Here is a 21,080-nt window from a genome sequence, read left to right as displayed (position 1 = left end):
TTCTGGGTCTGAACCCTTTATCAAGCCAAAATAAAATAGGTAAAATTACACATATATGGGGGAAAGAAGCTGGGTAGGGGCACAGAGGTAACAATATGATAAAAGGTGTGAGAGGTACAGGGAGAAACTGCAAGGAAGTTGGGGGATGGAGAGAGTGAAAAAAGTCAATTCAGAAGTAGGCAAAAAAGAGATGGAAATATGGAATCGGATGGGGGGGTACGAAGGGTGCAAAAAAATCATTGTTCATGCGATAGGTTTAAGGAGGGTTATGGTGTTGTCCTCAAGTTTACGTGTGGCTTCAGAACAACAGCAGATGAGGCTGAGGACAGACATGTAGGAATGGATGGCTGCAGGAAATTCAGGTTTAGACCCACAATAGGGTGCAGGTGTTTGGGCAAAGTTGCCATGCCTGCCACCCAAATTATTTTTAGCCCATTATTAATTCTCCACTCTCTTTCCCCATTTTCTTGCAAGAATACTCATTCCAGTAGTCTTTTTTTTTAATCTGGAATCTTTGACAGTGAATATTTTCAAAGTCTTCAATTGCAGAAGGTATCATATCCAAGTCCACTTCTTTCCTCATCCAGTGTTTAATCAGACCGACTTTGGGGAACTAAAATTTGGCCACTTTTGTTTTCTCTAATTTAGCAATCATGAAGGTCATTTAATCTCTTTAAAACCACATCTTAAAATTGGTTAACAGTCTGCTTGAACCTAGTAATTCTCCACTTTTATTCACTGGTACATATAACCTGAGCATAAGGGATGAAAGGGAGCCTTAACTGCTGCCAATGTATATCGAAAAAAATCTTGAGCATGTGCCCTTGACTTCCTAATACCCACAGATGATGAATGATACTCCTCACTTTCACTTTATACCCTTGAAAATATCCCCCCTGATTTAGGACAGATGGTTTTAAGTTATGCTGGTTAACTTCCGCACAGTTACCTATTCTGTTTGGAGGTAAAAGTTCATCAAAATCAATCATGGTGTAAGAAACATTCTAGCCTGCCTTAATCATCATTATATGATTATGTCTGTAACATCAGTGTGAAGCAAACAAAATACAGTATATGGAAAAAATGTAAATCACGAAAATCTGTACCATGAACCATGGTCCATCTTCAATAACACTCTCCCCTTCCTGTATCTCTCTGTCTCCACCTCGGGAGACAAGCTTTCCACCTACATATACTACAAACTCTCTAACTCCCGCAACTACATGTCCTCACACCCTGTCCCCTGCAAGGATTCCATCCTCTCTCAATTTCTCTGACTCTGCCACATCTGTTCTCAAGATGAGGTCTTCCAGTCCAGATCATCTGGAATGTCTGCCTTCTTCACAGACATGGCTTCCCCTCCACCATCATCAACTCAGGTCTCTCCTCCATTTCCCGTTCATCTGCTCTTGGCCCCCTCTGCCCCCAGACATAACAAACATAGAATACCCCTCATCCTCATCTACCACCTCACCAGCCTCCAAATCCAACACATTATCCGTCGGAATTTCTGGCACTTACTACAGGACCCCAACACCAGACAGATTTTTCCTTCTCTTCCCCTCTTGGCATTCTGCAGGGACTGTTCCCTCTGTGATTCCCTCGTGCACTCATTCCTCCCCACCTATTCTCACCCCCCACCTCCCCCCCAGCACCTTCCCCTGAGGCTGCAGGAGGTGTAACACTTGCGCCCACATCTCCTTCCTCACTATGCTATAGGGCCCCAAACAGGCTTTTCAAGTGAAGCAACACTTCACTTGTACATCTGCAGGACTGATTTATTGCATTCGGTGCTCCCTTTATGATGTTCTCTGCATCGGAGAGATCAGTCGCAGATTGGGAAATTGCTTCTCTGAGCACCTCTTCTCCGTCCACAACAGCGACCTCCCAGCAGCCAACCATTTTAATTCTGAGTCACACTCCCAAATTCGTGTCTGTCTATGTCCTTATGTACTATCCTACCCTGATCACCTGCAGATTGGTGGAACACTTCATTTCCCGTCTGGACACTCTCCAGCCAGATGGCATGAACATTGACCTCTGCTTTCTGCTAAACTTGCTTGCCTTTTCTTTCCCCTCCTCTTTCCTGTCTTTCCAGTTCTCCGCTCCCTTCCCCCTTACCCACCCAGATGTCCCTCCTCCCCCTCATTGCTGCTGTTCCCTCCCTCATTTCTCCACCTATCATCTCCTGCCGCTCCACCTTCCCCTCTTATGTCCAGATACCTGCCAGCATTCTCTCATACCCTGATGAAGGGCTCAAGCCCAAAAACGTCGGTTCTGTATCTTTACCTTTGCTACATAAAGGACACTATTGGACCTGTTGAGTTTCACCAGCATTTACAGTACAGTACAAATACAGTATATGTGTTGGAGCAGTGTATATCCAGGTCATCTGTGTAATAGCACAGAAAGTCCAGTTCCGGAGGATCATGTTGAGTATGACTGTTTGCATCTGGTTTGCATATTGACTTAGATTTTTAGACCAATTCCACTGTGGAATCTCACCCTATTCATTATTGATATAGAAAGAATGGCTTCCCAGATGAAGTTTCTTTAGTTAAAGTTATATGTCCAATGATTATCTTCATGGTGCATTTCACAGCAGTTGTATCAAGATGGGTTTATTTTTAATGTACATATGCTCTTTACAAGTGTCCCAGGTGATTTCAGAACAGGTGCCTGAGAGGCATGATACACTAACAATAAGCTAACTTATTCAGAGGAGAAGGTGAATGGGAGCAGGAAATTTATAAGTACAAGAATAACAAGCAATGAATAATTCAGTTAACAGGCAATAAGTGTGTTGATTTAATGTTGAAGTGATTAAGACCTGGAACAGGATTGAATTAAATCAAAATCCTGGGGGCCTTCACTTTTATTGCCTGATGCTATCCTTGCTTTTACACAAAATAACTACTGCTTTAAGCAGGTGTACTGCTGAAATAAATTAGAGGGGAAAGATTTGCTTAAAGGGATAGCAGTTCAATATATGCAGCCGTTAGAACTTGTACAGTTTGTGACACTCAAACTTCTACTTCAAAATCAAATAGCCAGCACTCTACATCACTAGCAGCAGATACATAATCTCCAAAAGTACGATGTTAAATTCCTCACAAATGAATTGCCATCTTGTTGTTCAAAGGACAGACCATTTCTTAAACATTGACTACTCTTTGAATGAACGCCCATTTCCAAGAAAGACAACTATTTCCTTAAATGGATCAAAATCTCCCTGACATGTTTTATATTAGACATGCAGAATAGTAACAGGCCCTTCCAGCCCCTGGAGCACGTGCCTGCCAAATAAACCAATTAACCTACAATCCCTGTTCATTTCCAAAAGATTGGAGCACCTAGAGCAAAGTCATGCAGAGAACATGCAAACTCCTTACAGAGAGTGCAGAATGAGAACCCAGGCGTTGCTAGCACTGTAGCAGCATTGAACAAACCATAACTAACCATGCTGCATAGTTTCACAATTTATGTAGTTTCAAAGCATGGATAAAGAAAAATCTCTAGAAATCCAACAGCATTATATTTTACTTTAAAGAATCTCATTATCTCTTATAAAACCTTAAAATTTACTTTTTGGAAAGACACCTTAAAACAACATGTATAAAGTCTAGCTCTCTGCAAAAATAAATCAAATGCCTATTCTACTCATCTCTTTGGTTTTAAAATTATATCAAATATCAATCATTTCTGTTTTAACCATTTCATAAGGCAAAGCTCTAACCAATTGTGTAAAAGTACTTTTCCCAACTTCTTGCTTCATTTTCAATTGTTTATTTTGAATTGATGCATTTTTTGATTGACCAAATGGAGTAAATCCTTCAGCATTTTAAACTGCTTCATGATTTTTAAACACACCCTTCACCACTGCAATAAGAACAGTATCTAGAATCCCAAATCATAGAGATAGTTACTCATCTTTTATATCAACAAGATAAATCATGAACAGTTTGCGGATTTAACTTCCCTCTTTGTAAAACCTAAAAAAAAATCTGAATCAGTATTTCATTATCCTTTCATGTATTTAAGGTACAATTTATTTTCTTTTCAAATAATAGTTACGAGATGTAATGAATGCTGTTGAATAGTAAACAATTGCCTTGAAGTTAGGCTTTCTAAAAGGACAGCCTCCTATCGGAACAGCAGTGGAAGAAGTTACCAATAGCTCCTTATGTTTGCTGTCATCAAATGCAGCACATTTCAGAGAAAGACTTTCATTAGTTTAAGCATCTATACTAAAAGAATTACATTTAATGAAAGAATTTTACAAGAAATCTTTAAGGAAGCTGTGGGAGTATAATATTCTACACTATTATTTCTTCTGTCTCCTGGTGACAGCAAGCCGTGCTGTGTCATTTCAAGTGTAGAGATAAAAAGCAAGTCACACACACCATCCAATATGCTTTCCCTCAGCAAACTATCCATGCCACACCAAGCCCAAGCTGACCTCTTTTTATTTCCATAACATCCACTTCTAGCCTTGGATTAACTTGCATTCTGTGAAACATTCATCTTCACCTCTTTTATACCTCTTGCTTATACCAACACACTCCTGCCAGGCATTTATTGTCCAACATCCATAAACCTGAAGTCATCCAGAAATCGGTTCCTCATGTCCTAACTCACACCAGATGTTCTTAATTCATCTTTCCCTTACTGACCTGGTGAAGAAACATTATGATTCTTATCTTTGTATTCAGATTCCTCCAGGGTAATGATACTTCTTCTCTCCATAATTTCTTCAAGGCCTGTAACTCTCCAATATACTTACATTCTCATGGTTCTTCAACAATCCCAGATGTAACCACTTCACCTGTTATAGCCATTACTTCATCTACCATGCAGTAAGCATCTTATTGCCTCACTATCTCTCTTGCCTTCTTGAAGAAGTATCTCTTTGACCAAGGTTTTGGACGACTGAACTAATATCTTCCCTGAGTTCTTCAGTGACATTTTTTTCTGATATAGATCGCACAAAACTCTTTGCACGTTCTTCTATGTGAATGGTGTTTTTTTTTCAAAAAGTAGTGTTGATTTTGCAGAGAATTTTAAGTTGCTTGGTTTAACAAGTTGGCATAAAATAACATAAGGATCTTATTCCTTCAATAAATTGTATGAAATGTGACTATGTTACAAATGGGAAGAGTGTAACAAAAGTTAGAAGCTGATGCTCTAAACAAGACTACACCACAAATATTCAAATGTTACTCAGAATTACTTCCATGGTCCTGATGTCTGATTGTTTTGTTTCACAAATTAAATTGCCAAATATGGAACAAGTAGTAATAATCCATTTAAACACATTAAGTATATAAGAAGAGTTTTGGATATTAAATATTTGATGTTGGAGTATTATTTCTACATCTAAATTCCACATGTATGTAAAATATATATGATTGACATCAGGATTGGGTGAGGTTGTAAAGCACTTGCTTCATCAATAGTTCAGCCAGCAACTATGAAGAGAGAAACAGTGTTAATGTCTCAGGTCCTTTATAAGGTTTGAAACAGTAATCCTTTATGAGGTTTTGATGAAGGTCAGCAACATATAACATTATCTTTCTTTCTCACTGCACTGATGTCGATTGATCTCTTGTGCATTGCAGTATTTTCTATCCTTATTTTAGTTTTCTAGCATTTATATTTTTCTCGTTTAAACAATGCATTAATGTTATACCATTTATAGTAGAACAATAATTAATCCTCACATTGGCTTTTTAGTTTTGCAGCTTTACCACTGAAACAATCACTAAATTTAAAATCAGATATTTTGCCACAGAGGAAATTATGTTTTCAATTGCTTTGTTGCCATTTTCATCTCAAAAACCTCAGTACTTCAGAAATTGTAAAACTAATATCATGTGTCAAATTAATGTATTCATTTCTCTAAAACTCCATTTAGCTCTGACATCTAATTCAGTAACTCGGGTATTCACATTATAGCCATAAACATTTGATTCTAGCCTGTGTAAATGCAGTCATCCATTCCTACTCACCATTCCTATTCATCCATTCACCCATCCATTCCTCAACCCCTTTATCACTGGATGTGTTTGTGTGAATGCCATGCAGTTGTTCAAAGTATCCATCCAGAAACTGTCACATTTAAGTTCCTACATCCAATCAGCTCAGTGCCCATTTCGTTGCTGAAAAACAATGGGTTGTTTAAGTAATGCCTCAATTTGAAAACTTTGCCCCAAGTTTTCAAATCTTACCATGATATTTTTGCTCCCTGTATTTGTTATCTTCTCTATTTCAAAGTCACAGTGCTTCTCCAGCTCTGCAAACTCCATCAACCTGATATATCTATAAATTCTGCCATTTCCAGTCTAAGCCTCTCTGGCATCCTTTTCATACTTGACTCATTGACCAAGCTTTTGATCAGCTGACTTAAATACTCATTCTTGCTGTGATTTTACTTGATAATGTTCCTCTGAAGTACTGTAGGACATTTTTTCTGATGATAATACTGCTATACAAATACACTCAGTTGGAATTGAAGAGTTAGCTATTTTATTTTGTTCCTAACTCATGATTTGATTCTGGCGCAGTTATGTGTCTTTGTTATATGACAGCACTTTTATTCTCCATGATGATCACCGATATTGCACTTAGTTGGTAATTAGGATGCCCTGATTTTATGTACATGCACCATCTAAAATGCTATCAGCACCATCCTCTTGTTGCATTAACATCCGTTCAATATGAATTGCAGGCTGATTTTTGAGTGTTGTGGAAGTAGTCAACACGGGCTACTTTTTTTTAAGGTGAGTTTAACCTTAAACTCCGTGAGTTTAGAAGATAGTTAAATGTCAATCATAACGGATCCACTATGCTGGGTAAGGATGACACTAATTTTGTAGTGAACATTTGTCTAGATTTATCTTATTACTTTTAAATTCCTCAGCGTCCCACTGGTGTTTCGGAATCAACTCTGGCTTCTAATCCAGTATTTTTTTATTTGCTAGAGATACGAAAAGCATTTCACAAATGTGTCAGGCTGTGCAAAATGTGTCTTCTTTCTCCATAGGAACTGTGCATCATCTAAGTCGTGCGCAATGATAAATACTTAAAATACTTCCCAAATTATATACCTCCATTAAACGGTTTATAGCACGTCATTGAGAACTTGCAACATCAACGTGGAAGCTCCGTTTTCTCCACTTTGTGCAATATGCAGAAATATTAACTTTACAGGCAGTTAATTTGTTACTTTGTTTTGTGCTGTTAAAATGATAAATTTTACTTTAAAACTTACATTTGCAGTTGAAGTCACAAGATAATGTTAAGGGGGAGACTTATTTCTCGGCGTGTTTCTAACTTGTTTTAAGTTTGAAAGTTGCACGTTTACGAGAAGATAACACGCAGACACCGTCCTCAAATTATCACAAAGTTCAGCTTCTCTAATCAGTTAATTCGTAGTTATTTGAACCAAAGTGTCGATGATTTTTCTCTCTCGCGTCACTGCGAACCCCCAAGCCGAAACCAGCGACTCTCTATTCCAGCCCCCCTCCACCTTAATCGAAGGCTAGTTAGGGTTTTCACGTCTTTCCTTTCTGATAACTTTTTTAAAAGTTAGCTGATGTACCGATATTCACATATTAAACACTCATCACATTTATGGCATAGTTTACATTTATCCTTTTATCGATCCAGTTTACATTCCAATAAATTTAGTTCATATGTCATTAACTATTAAAATTTGTAGCACGCCTTTCACATCCAAGAGCGTGAAAAAGTTTAATAGCCATAGTGGATTTTATAGATCTTGACCTATGATGTGAAGAGATAGGTTAACTAGATAATTCATTTCTATCAACATCTGAAGATGATCCTTTAAACCTCGCACGGTTAAACTATTACTGAGGAATGCTCCTTTTAATTCCATATTTCATTTGTGCAAAACTCACGTTCCGTGATCGAGTAAACTGTCATTTAATTTATTGAACCCAACCGAGCATCTCATTCAAAACTGCCAGCTAATTTCATGTTCCACCTTTGCACCTCCTGAATTTAGAGGAACACGTTTCTTCAGATATTTCAATCAAGATATATTTGTATAATTTAGTGTGAAAATATGTGCTTTCAAGCCGTCAGTCTTGATAGTACGGAGGGAATGTGTAAAAAGATTCCATCCGGTTGCTACAAGGGCGTTATCTTGAACGTTTATGGCAGTTACTTTTCAGTAGGCAACGTTGATAAAGATGTTGAAGCTACGAATTCTTGCATATGTTTTCACATTCAGGCGTCTTACAACCGCTCTGCTTTCCGTTCTCCCTTTTGATTTTTGCACATTGCTTGCAATAGTTACATAGACCTCTGTCCTTCGGATACGGTGAACTGCGAAACTAAATGCATCTTTGCCGGGATAAAATACCACTCACCAAATCCAGCGGTGTTACTATCACTTCGTACTACTTGCATAATCCACGTTACAGATTTACGGCCAAAAAGATTTCCTTAAAAATCAACATACGCCTTCCTATATAGACTGGGTACTTCAGTCTGCAAGATAACCATTTACAAAGGGCGCATCCGACCCAGTAGAGAATTGCAAAGGACCAGTCTTGTTCTTTCACGTCCGTGGAGTGAAACCAATATCCTGCGCAGTATAAACTTTAAACCAAACTAGCAAATTTCAAGACGAGGAAATGTTATTGTTTATTTTCTCTATAAACTTGATTTCACTTCTCTTTGCGCCAGGTTTAATTGGGCCGTAAGTTCAGAACCTCGCTGCGAATCTGTCCCGGCAGCTAACAGGAGCAGTGGGACATCTGTTGCAGACCCGTTTACAACTGGGCTGGGGTCTCACGTCTGCTACAGAGCAATAGGGTCTGCAATTCGTTCTTACGAATTCCTTTTTGTTTTTTAAAAAAAACGATTCCCCGTTCTCTTACACTTCCTCGCAATGCTTTAACTTCATGTTCACCTGAGCTGACCGAGTTTCACTTTCTGTGCAGTTTAGTTTTCAGTTTAATGCGCATTGCACACCTCGCGAGAGGTGAATTTAAATCGTGTGAAAGAAGGAAAAGTCTAAAAAAAAGAACACGCACAAATCACAGCGACAGTGTCGTGCGAGGAACAGCAAACGCCGGCTATTTAAACATCTTCACACATCTATGGGATGTAAATGGCCCACAATCACACAGTTAGTTAATGGTCCGCCGCATATTTTTTTTGGCACAATCATTGCAAATAATGAGAATTGACAATGCCGTTCATTTACCTTGAAATCTGTGACCCAGATATCTGTTCCTTAAAACCCATGGGTAAAAACTCAGCGCTTCTCTCTGCTGAGGTGCAAAGAAAGACTGTGCGGGGAGGTGGTGCGCGTTCCCCGGGTGCATTGAGAGAGCGGGGCTGGCCGCGTGGGTCACCGGCTCGGGGAACAGGAGCTCGGGGCTGCTGTAGAGAGTCCTGCCGGCGTTCTGAAAGCCGCTTCCGAACGGAGAAGCGTGCACCGAATCGGTGTATCTCAGAGCTGTAGGTCGAAGCGGTTCATCCCCCAGTGTGGAAGTGTTGTCCTTGCCAACCAGAGCCTCGATGGTGAAGCATCTTTTGGCCGTAGGTTGGAACATGGCTTTCGCCAAATGCGTTGTCCTGACGGCGAAGATCAAGTAGATTTAGCAAAGTCCTAAAGAGGATCGAAATGTTTATTTTCCCCACCCAGTAGGTAGAATTCCTTAGATCCAATGTGAACTTCAATCTAGAAAACGATCCATCTGCGTACCTGGCAATGTGGGATTCGGTTGAGGAAACTTGTATTGACGATTTTGAGCCGTATGATCTAATTAAAAGGGGGCTGACACTAAACAGCTCATTGAATGCCAGCAGTTTCTCACCGATTGGCTCCGTTTACCTGCCTTGCTATTCGTGTCAGTTACAGGCGTGGTGGACATGCGCAGATTGCGAACGAAAATAAGGTCTCCCCCATTCAAATGGCACCGGGAAGCCCACTCTGGCGGCTGTGCGTGGATTGAAAACTCAGTCAGCAGACAATGAGTATCCCCGGAAAACGACCAGATCTTTCGGTATCGATCCAATTCACCAGTTCCATCCGCCTCGAACATTAAAATTACAACTTTTTCACTGCGAAATCTGGCACAAGTAAATAAACATGTTTCCCTTCCTGTCGTTACCTTTCTACCTTCTCCACAGTACATGTACTTGTTCCATCAACCCCTACCTAACGGGTTAGTCCTTCTCCTTTGTCTATCAGTATACATAACTTGGAACTGCACCTGTCCTGCCGCAATCTACCCTCACTTTATTCCCGCCCGCGAGATGAAACCGATTTCCCCAAGGCATCAATGCGTTTCGGGTTTGTCGGACTGTACCGTCAACTTCTGCTCCACTGTTCGGGTCATCGAGTACCTGCAGACGGCAAGTGAGATAGGCTGAAGGAATAGTTGCATCTCGCTGGGCTTGAAGCAAACCTTGCAGCACTCTCAGGGGCAGTGAATCCAGGCGAGTTTAATTTAACCCTTTGCCTCCTCCTGCTGGATATTTTATGTATATCTCACTGATTTTAAAAAATGAATCAAACCTTTCTTTGCACCAATTGTTGCACATTGCGTCTTAATCGTGACATCAAGTGCCGGACGGTGCCTGGATTTCATGTGCCCTGAGTTGTCCTTCTCACCCGAGCAAGCGGAGATGAATTTCAAATTAGCAAAGCCCATCGATAGATCCCTGATTACATCAGGACTGCGAGAATGGAAACTAGTCAGCGTTCTATTTCGTTGGGAATATTTTACCCTCTAAACAGCCCAGTGTCAAATATTGCTATCGGGTCTCACTCTCACGTGGAAGTGAAATCTCGTGGCGTGGAAGAAGAAACTTGCCTCGGCGTAAATAGTAGAGGTTGGATCCACTCTTCTTCGACTGTCGCTGTAACAAAAAACCCTGCGGAAATCCAACGGCAGGTAACTAGAATTACCCTTCTGTGAAATGCAACTGCACTAGCCTCGCTGCAGGCCTCCGGGAGTCCCCTCTCACTGCAACATTACTGCAGTAAAACCGCACTTTCCTCTCCACTTACCCGTACTTGTCTTTCGCTAAATCCCGATCTTTTCAGGTGATTCCTCAACGGTATCGATTCTCTCAATCAGGTCAAAAGTAATGTGGAAGAAAATCGTTTTAATAACAATTTATTGATAGAAATATAATTATTACTAGATCACCCAATTGATCATAACTTAGGTTAAGGAATATTTATCATCTCAGTTGCAATAAGCATCACATTCAGTCAGAACGATGACCGCGCTTCTATGAGTTCATTCTCGTCTGAAGTCTCTTAAACGGCAGATCGCCTTCTCTTCCAATGAGATTGCAGAGTGTTTTTCATTTTTAGATGGATGAAAAATTGGATGGTTTACATTTTAGAAGCCACATGCTTGCATTTCAGCGCTGGCTTCTGGCTTGGCGTTAAAATGAATCGTCGTCCAATGCCATTTGCCGCATTCGGAAACCCACGTCGCCCGCTTTCTGAGTTTTGTTACTCTGGGTCAACCGTCGCCCCGAGGCACAATCATAAAGCGGTCGGGAAAACAGATGGGACGGGTTTTCAGAAATGAACAAACGAGTAAACTGGTGGGTGTAAAGTGTGACCGAGAACGCGGAAGGTTGGGCCGGTTGCATTGGAATAAAATGCCCTGGAACTTTAGTTCTTGGTCAGGCGCGAATAGAGGACAAACAGAAGGAGTGGAGACCCGAGAGTTTGGGGAGCAGATCAGTGTACCCCGTCGCACCATTTTCCGTTCGCAATTTGTGGTCGAAAAGAAGTCCGGTCAATTGTGGTGCGAAGCTCGCAGCTCTCGAAAAGAGTAGCCGAGGGACAAAATCACAGGAGTACAACGATAGCCTGTCGGAGGCACCGTCAAGTTGCAAAGTGCTGCAGAAATTGAAGTCGTCTCTCCCCCCCCACCCCCCCCCCCCCACCCCCACTCCCACTAAGCCCCCGCATTGAGTAACAGCTGGTTTCTGCTCCAACATTCCTTGGTCGGCATTTCCATCCATCATGAGGTGATGATCCGCGTTTGCTCTACTGTATTATCAGCCGTCAAGTATCAGTGCCGTATCATTAAACTATAAACAAACGGGTAACTTTAAGGAGATTAATTGCGAAATGACACACTCAGATAAATTGTTGTTTGTAAGCCCCCTGTACCATCTTCCCGGTCATCCTCAGAGACCCTAGTTACTGTCAACCAGCAATACCGCTATTTGTAGTAACATTTGCAACTCTGCAGTTAACTAAAGGAGAATATTAATTTCTGCTGCTTTTATGAAAATGAAATGATGTTATTGAAATATTTGTTCACTGTTTGGCCAGACATCGAGTGGCTCCAATTCTAAACAATTTATTCTCTGCAATTGCCTCTGACAGTTCACAATCTTACTAGTGAACGTTAGATTAGTTCTACATTAACATTTTTTTGTACAGATATCTGAGTTGGCACAAATCGGAATAGTTGGAATCAAATACACAGTTAAATTTGCAGATTTTAAAACATGTTCAGCAGGGAGAGGGGAAATCCATTTAAAAATTAGATTAGTTTCAATGCATTCAGAATCGATTTTAGATCTTTATTAACCCCTTTGTGTTTCTGATGCTTTAAGTAATTAATGTTGGTGATGTAATATGTTTGCAACTGAGAGCACTGGCCTTGTTTGACTACATTACAATGGTGGAAGTACTTCAAGGTCATTCACTATGGTGAAGTGCCTTGAGATGCCTGTGAAAGGCCTGATGAGGTCATATATGAACCCTGTCTTTTTACTGTTGGCAGTAAAACTACCAAGAGGAAGGTACTGCTTCTCCTTCTCAGCCACCAAAACTTCTTATCACATGATGCAAATACCTACACGATTTAAACTTAAACTAACTCTTTGCCTAGTTTATCTGATAAGGGAATCACCAGGCTGAAACTGGCTTTGAAAAAATCCTGTCCAGAATTCTATGCAATTCTCTCAGAAATCTAACTTGCTGCAGTTTTTATTGTAGACACTTTGCAGTGCCATGCACACAACAGAAATGCAGGAACCATGCAATGGGAAAATTCTTACACGCCCATCATTTGGTTGAAATGACCATGAGTTTTATGACAACTGTAAGCTTGCTGTTATGTATATTGTTTATGAGAGCTGCAGCCTGCATTCAGTACCAGAATAACCTTGCATGCTTTAATTTGACAGAGTAGAATAACATTGTCAAGCGATGTTGATTGAAAAAATGTTCTTGTGAGTTATTGGACTCTGTGGAAGTTTGCCTCTAGTCAATTTCCTCATGATGAACCCAAAAGTACACTCTAGAATTATGATTACCATAAGAGGTTGGGTTTGATGGAGTATCAGCATTTAGTCTAAATGTGCTACAATTAGGCTCAAGTCTACATTGAAACCCTAGTCTGAGAGCAGTCAGTCTAACGTAAACCAGCACAAAAGTTGACAGATTTTGTGTATTTATGTACCTGATAATAAAGAAACCTTGGATCTTGAAAGGCTCAACCAAGTTCCCCTCCCACCGATCTCACCAATCTGGCAAGTGCCTCTGCTTCAAGTAGACTAGGTTGGACATGAGGCCGGCTGAAGAATGTTGCTCATTTAATTTGCTGATGACACATATCAACCATAACCTTATGGGTCTGGCCTGTCCTACTCCCACAGAGCAAGGAAAGGGAAAGAGGTGGGAGAGGGAAAGAAAGAGACAATCTGGTTAGAAATGAATCAATAGAAAAAGACCAATTTGAGGAGGTAAAAAAAAATTAAAGAAGCAAGAAAGTGGCAAGAAGAGACAAAGTAAAATAAAACATGAAAGAAAGTTATCAAGAAAAGCATAATGAAAATGAAGAGTAGGAGAATAGAAAATAACAAAATGGAAATACTCTGAGATCTAGAAAGGAGCAGAGTTAATGACATCACTGACAACACGTCCGTTGCATTGGAATGAAATGCCAGAATGCTGACATTGAACCAGCAATAAATGGAGAATCATCAAGACTTAAATTGACTGCCCCATCATTTATCATGACATTTTCTACAAACCCACTAACTGCCACAGTTAAATCAACTACACCTCTTCACACCCTCTCCCCTATTCTATTACTTTCTCTCAATTCCTCTATCTCCATCACATCTTTTCTCAAGACGAGGTTTTCCATTCCAGAGCCTCCAAATGTCCTCCTTCTTCAAAAAACATAGCTCCCCCCTCTACTACCATCAACTCAGCCCTCACCAATATCACCTCTGTTTCTTGCACACTTGCCCTGGTCCCCTCCATCCCAAGACACAACAAGGAAAGGATTCCCTTCCTCAGCCACCAAACAACCAGCATCCAAATCCAACTGCAGTTTCCACCACCTACTACATGGTCCCACCCCAATACACATTTTCCCCTCTCCTCCCCCCTCTGCTTTTCACAGTGACTATTCCCTGCGGGACTCACTCATCCACTCTTCCCTTCCCAGTGGTTGCCACCTCAGTTCCTACCCCTATGACCCCAGGACATTAACTTATTTTTCATATTTTACATTTTGACATACAGCATGGTAATAGGGCATTTCAGCCCATGAACCCGAGTCACCCAGTTACAATTCACCTAAGCCCAGGTACATTTTGAAATGTTACATTTGCACCTACACCTCCTCCCTCACTATCATTCTGGGCCCCAAATAGTCCTTCCAAATGAGCCAGTACTTCACTTGTGAATTTGCAGGGGTCATCTACTGTTTCCATCAACTGGACACAGACTGGAAGATCGTTTCCTTGATCACTTTCACTTTGTCCACTATAATAGCGGGGACCTCCCAGTGGCCAGCCAATTTGATTCTGCACACCATTCCCACACTGACATGTCTACCCATATCCTCGTGTACTGCCAAACTAAGTCTACCTGCAAATTGGAGGAACAACCCTTAATATTCCATCTGGGCACTCTCCAACCAGAGAATATTAACATAGAGCATAACTTCTCCAGTTTCCATTAACCTATCCTTCCCTGGGTCAGTTATGTTTTTTACATAAAACTTATGTGATTTTTCTGTTCTGAGTGTCTCCTTACCTTCCAGGAGTGGCCATTCATACAGAAACGACCAAAACTCCAAATATCTGTATCACATCACGAGCTTATACAGAATAGGTGAAGTGTGGTATTTAAGGAGGCTGGACGTCCTATTTATTAGCCCATTGTTCATGGATCATCTGCAGTTCTAGAGGTCAAGGAGGTAAAATGTCAGAATGGGTATTAATCCTTATTCCCATTCTGATCTCTTTACATGGCTGCATTCTGGGAAATTGGGAATAACTTCCTGGAATGCAGCGGCTGTGAAAAAAATCTCTTTCCCTATCCCTCTGTTTCCTTTTCTTCACTCTCCACCACCTTACCTTCTATCCCCATTCAGGGATACTCCCCGTCCCCTAAACGCTTCTCACCTTTTTTTTTCCTTTCCCCCTCCCCCCCCCCCCCATCTATAACCACCTATGACCACTTAGCTGTTAGCCTGTACTCCTCCCCTTCCCCTCTCCTCTTCTTCCCCATGGTTTTATTCAGGTGCTCGCCTGCTCAGGCATCTTACAGATGCTGCGCAACCTGCTGAGTTTATCCAATACTTTTCTGTTTTGCACCGGTGTCTGCAGACGTCCCTGTTTACCTGCTAAATTTTGCTCATGGCTTCATATTTTATATCTCTTGTTTTAATCTTTTGACCTGTTTCTGCTGTATAATTGAGATATTTAGATGCGTACATTTGTTCACCATTTACATCTCTCGCCGAACAACAAAATGTCCTTAATTATTAGAAATTCCAGAACAATGACGACCAAATTTATATCCAGTACCAATCAGGAATATTTTTTGCTGGTCAACTTGAGGAGTGGCATCATTTTGCATCAACAGCATCAGTAACATCTCTCAATAGGAACTTCCTTAACCCACACAGACTTTTAACAGAGACATGTGCCCTGTGACTTCCTCCTCACTATGAACAGTCAGATGCCATGCAGTAGGAGTAAATATACATCATTTACTTCATTTATATCAGGAATAAAAACCTATAATTTCATTTCAGGCAATATGAAAGGGGTTGTGAATAGAGTGTCTTCGCCTATGTTGTTCTTCAGGAGAATCAGGTTGGCAGATTAAAATCTGCCTTTTTCTATTTGTCATTTATATTGCCGGGATTTTTGGTTTTCATGCAGCAATGTTCATCTGCCTTTGTGACAAATATTTTGAGTAGTGAACTCAATATGAAAATTGCTATTTTAACCATTTTCTTCAGCCCCCAAACTGTGATAGTGTATAAGGTGCCGGGTTTGGGCTCCAGCCCTCTATGTTACAGCAGGAAGAAGGCAATTTCATGTCACCTGGAAGGGACATGTTTATCTTCCAAGTTCGGCAAACAATGGACAGAACTGCGGCTTGGAATCAAAAGCACATTCATGCATAGAACAGGAACTTCTCTACATAGCATAACCAAGTTTGTCATAAACATGTGCTGTGTGTAGTGTAAGGTAAAACATCATGAGATGGGAATGTGTAAGGAGTTACCCTGTACAGGGCTGTAACAAGATGTGAATGCATCCTTGTACTTACAAGATAAGAGAGACATTGATGGATTGAGAGGCAGGAAGCTAGCAGGGAAAGGATAGCAACAGTTTTAGTCATTGGACAAGTAATGATATGATGATGTTCTAAGCATGTATCCAAGGGTATAAAAAATCACCATTTTGCTGATAACGGCAGAATGCATTCTCCGACTAACATGGTTAGTCGCAAGTGTTACAATCCGGTAATAAAGAACAAAGAACCCTGATTTCGACTCAGTCTGGTGTTTGTCTCACTCATTCATGAACAAAGCAGACCTAACAGTAGCCATGCCTGCTTCACAAGCTGCAGTTCAGGTGAGTACCATGGTAGAATAGAATAGCTCTCCCGTCATACCTCTCCCGTTAGAAACCTGTGTAAGATAGTTAAAGCCTAAATTCTCACTTCAAAACTATCCACTTCACAAGAGGTTGGAAGAACTGACCGTGGGATGATTCCCTTTGTTTAAGCTGAATTCCCACCATTCCAACATTTCCTGGAACTGAACTATTAGAAGGAGAAATGTTTAAGGAAAGGTAAGAATTTTTCCAAAATATTTGGTAATCCACTGTTAACCCCCAATCGAGCAGCAGCAATAAATTGCTGGCAGTTGTCTCAGTAATAAGTACTTGAATGCAATTTCATTTCAATTTATTACACCATTATAAAACCAAACTGCTTCATTTTCTAGATTAGCTTTAAATGTTAATGGGGAGGTGAAATCACAGCAGTGCTAAGATTGGGAGCATTGCATTGGTGTCTCAGTGTGAGTCAGTGACACATTCAGATACAATCTTTTCTCATTACAGTAAAATTATCACATTTCTCAAGCCTCAGATTAAAGGTGTGAAAGCTAGCTGCTGTTTGAAATTTTGTTAATCACTTGTGAGTAGGAGGGCATGCTGTAACAAATTTCAGCTTTTAACTAATGAGGTCAGTTATTATCAGAGATTCAACAATACAACAGCAAACAGGTAACCAACCAAGGACCATGTGAAAGTTTTTAAACATCTCACAGTTTGAGTTAGAAAGGATTGCAACAACCTGAATCAGTCCTGTCGCCATCTCCATTGTTACCCACCTCCTTCTCTCTGTTTACTATGCTCCATTCCCACTCGGCATTCTGCCATTTTGTCTCTATTTTTCTTTTCAATTAATGCCCATTTTAATTTCAATTTCTGTTCATCTTTATTTTAATATATCTTGGCTCATTCACATTCACCCATAATTCAACACCATCATCCCCTCAAAACTAATCAGCAAACTCCAAGACCTGGGCCTCAATACCCCACTGTGCAATTGGATCATGGATTTCCTTCACCTCTAGATCACAATCAGTGAAGATTGGTAAGAAAATCTCCTCCACAATCTTCATCGGTACTAGATCTTAGCCCCCTGCTCAACTCACTATATAAAGTGCCTATGACTATCTGACGCAATACGACAACAACGCCATCTACAGATTTGCTAATGATACCACAGCAGTGGGTTGTATTAAAGGGGGCGAGAGGTCAGCATACAGCAGGGAGACTGAAACTTGGCTGAATGGTGCACCAACAACAACCTCGCACTCAATGTCACCAAAACCAAGGAACTGATTGGGGACTTTAGGAGAGAAAAAACAGAGGTGCGTGATCCAGTGATCATTGGGGAATCAGAGGTGAAGAGAGTGAGCAAATTTCAATTCCCGGAAGTCCCCTTTCCTGGACCAAACACACTAATGGGATTGAGAAGAAAGCACATCAGGGCCTTTATTTCCTCACAAGTTTGCGGCTGTTTGGTATGACATCGGAAACCCTGTGAAATATCTATAGCTGTGTGGTGGAAAGCGTGCTGACCTGCTGCATCATTGCCTGTTGTGGGAGCATCAATAACTCTGAGTAGAAAATCCTGCAAGAGATAGTGGACACAGCCAAGTGCATCACAAGCAAAACTCTCCCCATCAATGAGTACATCTACAGCGGACGTTGATGTCAGAGAGCAGCAGCAATAATCAAGGATCCACACCACCCAGCACACGTTCTGTTCTTGAGGTGTCGGTGCCACAAGACTCGTACCACCAGGTTCAGGAACAGCTGCTCCCCCTCCACCATCAGACTCCTCAACGACAAACTCAATCAGGGACGCATTTAAGGCCTCTGACTTGTGCACTTCATTGATTATTGCATTTTTTCTGTATTGTGCAGCCAGTTTGTTTCCATTTTTCATTGTTTACATTTCTCTCTTTTGTATCCGTAACTTTTCTTGAGTACTTATAAATAGAAATTCTGCCTCGCCCACAGGAAAAAGAATCTCAGCATTATACGTAATGTCATGTATGTACTCTGGCAATAAATCTGAATTTAGGACCTTTCTCAATAAGCTAAAAATGTACCTCATACATCTTTATTCTGAATGTTTCCAGCTTAAGCATTTCCTCCATGTTATCCATCTACCTGTGATCTGAATGTGTCCCGTCTCCATTAAATGAAATTATTTTATGGCTGTTTCTATAATCAGGAAGTAATACATTATGTGTTTTCCAAACAAAAAAAGTCATTATATGGTCATGTACACTCAGACCAGTTCCATCGGCCATTCAATATTCTCACTGCTCACTCCCCACCCCTTTCCTCCATTCAGAGAACTGCCCCTTCTCTGCTACATTAGCTTTTTTTTCTCTTCTGCCCTCCTCTTGCCTGATGGCCTGTGCTCCTTCCCCTTCTCCTCCCCTCCCCCCCACCACTATTTTATTCAGGCACTGGCCTGTTTTTTGCTCATCCTTTGATGAAGGGCTCAGGCCAGAAATGTTGGTTACCTTTTGCTGCGTGACCTGCTGAGTGTCTCCAGCACTTCTGTGCATTACACTACAATCACAGCGTCTGCAGACTTTCCTGTTTAAGAGAAAAAGAGGGAATTCATTTATAAGATGATTTTTCACCACTTCTGCAATTCTGGCAATTATATTTTTTACATGTAAATATTGTTATTTTTCCATCGTCAATGTTCGCACTTACCTTCCGGGGTGGCCGTTCACACAGATATTGCTGCGTGTTTAGACTAAATATCACCTTGCGGTACTTACGTAGGTTCTACGTGGGTCGACGTCGCCTGCTGCATCGTATCCATTAGCCCATTGTTGCGGACCACCTGCAGTTCAGTTTAGACTGCAGACAGCCCTCAATAATGTCTAGGGGTGCTTCGAGTAAAATTTTGGAACATTTCCCTTTTGATCTTTTGGCACAGGCTGATTTCTGGGAATTTGGGAATAATTTCCCGGGACACAGCAGCTATGTAAAAAAAACATAAATGAATTACTTTTAAGCACTTGGACAGAACTCTCCTCCCACATTCTCTGCTTGGTATTTTGAGACATAGAAATGGGCTGTGGTTCTTTTCCTTACAGGAACACATGGAATTGGCATAAACCTGATTTCCTGTGGCTTTGTGCTTGTACAGTTTCATTTGAAATCCAGAAAAGGTATTAATGGGTTGATCTCTAAGAGCATTTAGAATGGTTTGAGAAAGAGAGCAAGATTTCATTCTGGCCTTTATATCTTATCTGCAGTTCTGAAGGAAAATTGAGATATATTTCAAAACAGAAATACAAATGTAATGCACAGTTAAGTGAAGAACTGAGAAGCATCTTAAAGTTTAGAGGAAATTAGCATCCAGATGATGATTTAAAAAGGTTTGTATTTAGACAAGAATATTTAAAAAATGCACAACAATAAATTTCTTATGTTGCAGAATGATGTGAAATAAAACTGTGTACTAACAATAAAATTCCAGTGCACAGCATGTGGCAGAGAAAACTAAATTACGTCCATTTTGACACAACCATTTCAGATTTAAGAACATTTTAAGAAGTCAGTTTTATAAAAATGATGTTACTTCAAACACGGTTCATGCAATAAACACCCTCAGTACACAGTCCATCGACCAACAGTATAATTATATTTTAACTGCTAAAATGTGGTCATGGGAATTTATGTTATATGGGAATACATTTATACTTCATTTACAATGGTGTTTTAAGGATTAAATTATAAAAAAATTTCTTTCTTTATCTTGGTTTTTAAGGGGATAATCTGAATGCATTTGCCAATTAAAACTGATATACACACGTTCATACCAAGTGAATCCCACACTAGTGAATCTAAAACATCTCTTATCACAAACATATCCTATACAATTGTATTCCTTCCAAATATACCCAGGTCTATAAATTTGTACACCCCAGACCCAAAGTACCCCAGGCATTTTCACATCTGCAGTCCACACTTGTGTATCCTGGCTTTATGTGCAATTCATGTGAGTGACAACAGATGTGCACAGTCAGATTCATTTTCCTTGCCTTTTTTGGGAAAGGGGTAAAACAAAGGATCGGGAAGGATGACTTATCTCAGCATCAGCCTCAGAGGCTGGGTGAGCAGTGGCTGGGTTTCTGATCATCACCCAGTCACTCTTCCTTTTGATTCCTTATCTTGTGTTTTTGCATCACGTT

General features: G+C 40.5%; 1 protein-coding gene across 2 annotated transcripts in view; it reads right to left on the bottom strand.

Moving 5' to 3' along the window:
* emx3 (empty spiracles homeobox 3) overlaps positions 1-9,832 on the bottom strand; it is a 28,230-nt gene extending 18,398 nt beyond the window's left edge. For both annotated transcript variants that reach the window (XM_069899253.1, XM_069899254.1), the window contains exon 1: positions 9,239-9,832. In XM_069899253.1, the coding sequence (XP_069755354.1) occupies positions 9,239-9,590 (352 nt within the window). In that variant the 5' untranslated portion in view covers positions 9,591-9,832. The remainder of the gene's footprint in view (positions 1-9,238) is intronic.
* Positions 9,833-21,080: the final 11,248 nt, after the last annotated feature.

This window comes from Narcine bancroftii, chromosome 9 (assembly GCF_036971445.1).
Source record: "Narcine bancroftii isolate sNarBan1 chromosome 9, sNarBan1.hap1, whole genome shotgun sequence".
NCBI lineage: Eukaryota > Metazoa > Chordata > Chondrichthyes > Torpediniformes > Narcinidae > Narcine > Narcine bancroftii.
This window is presented reverse-complemented; position numbering and strand designations above follow the sequence as displayed.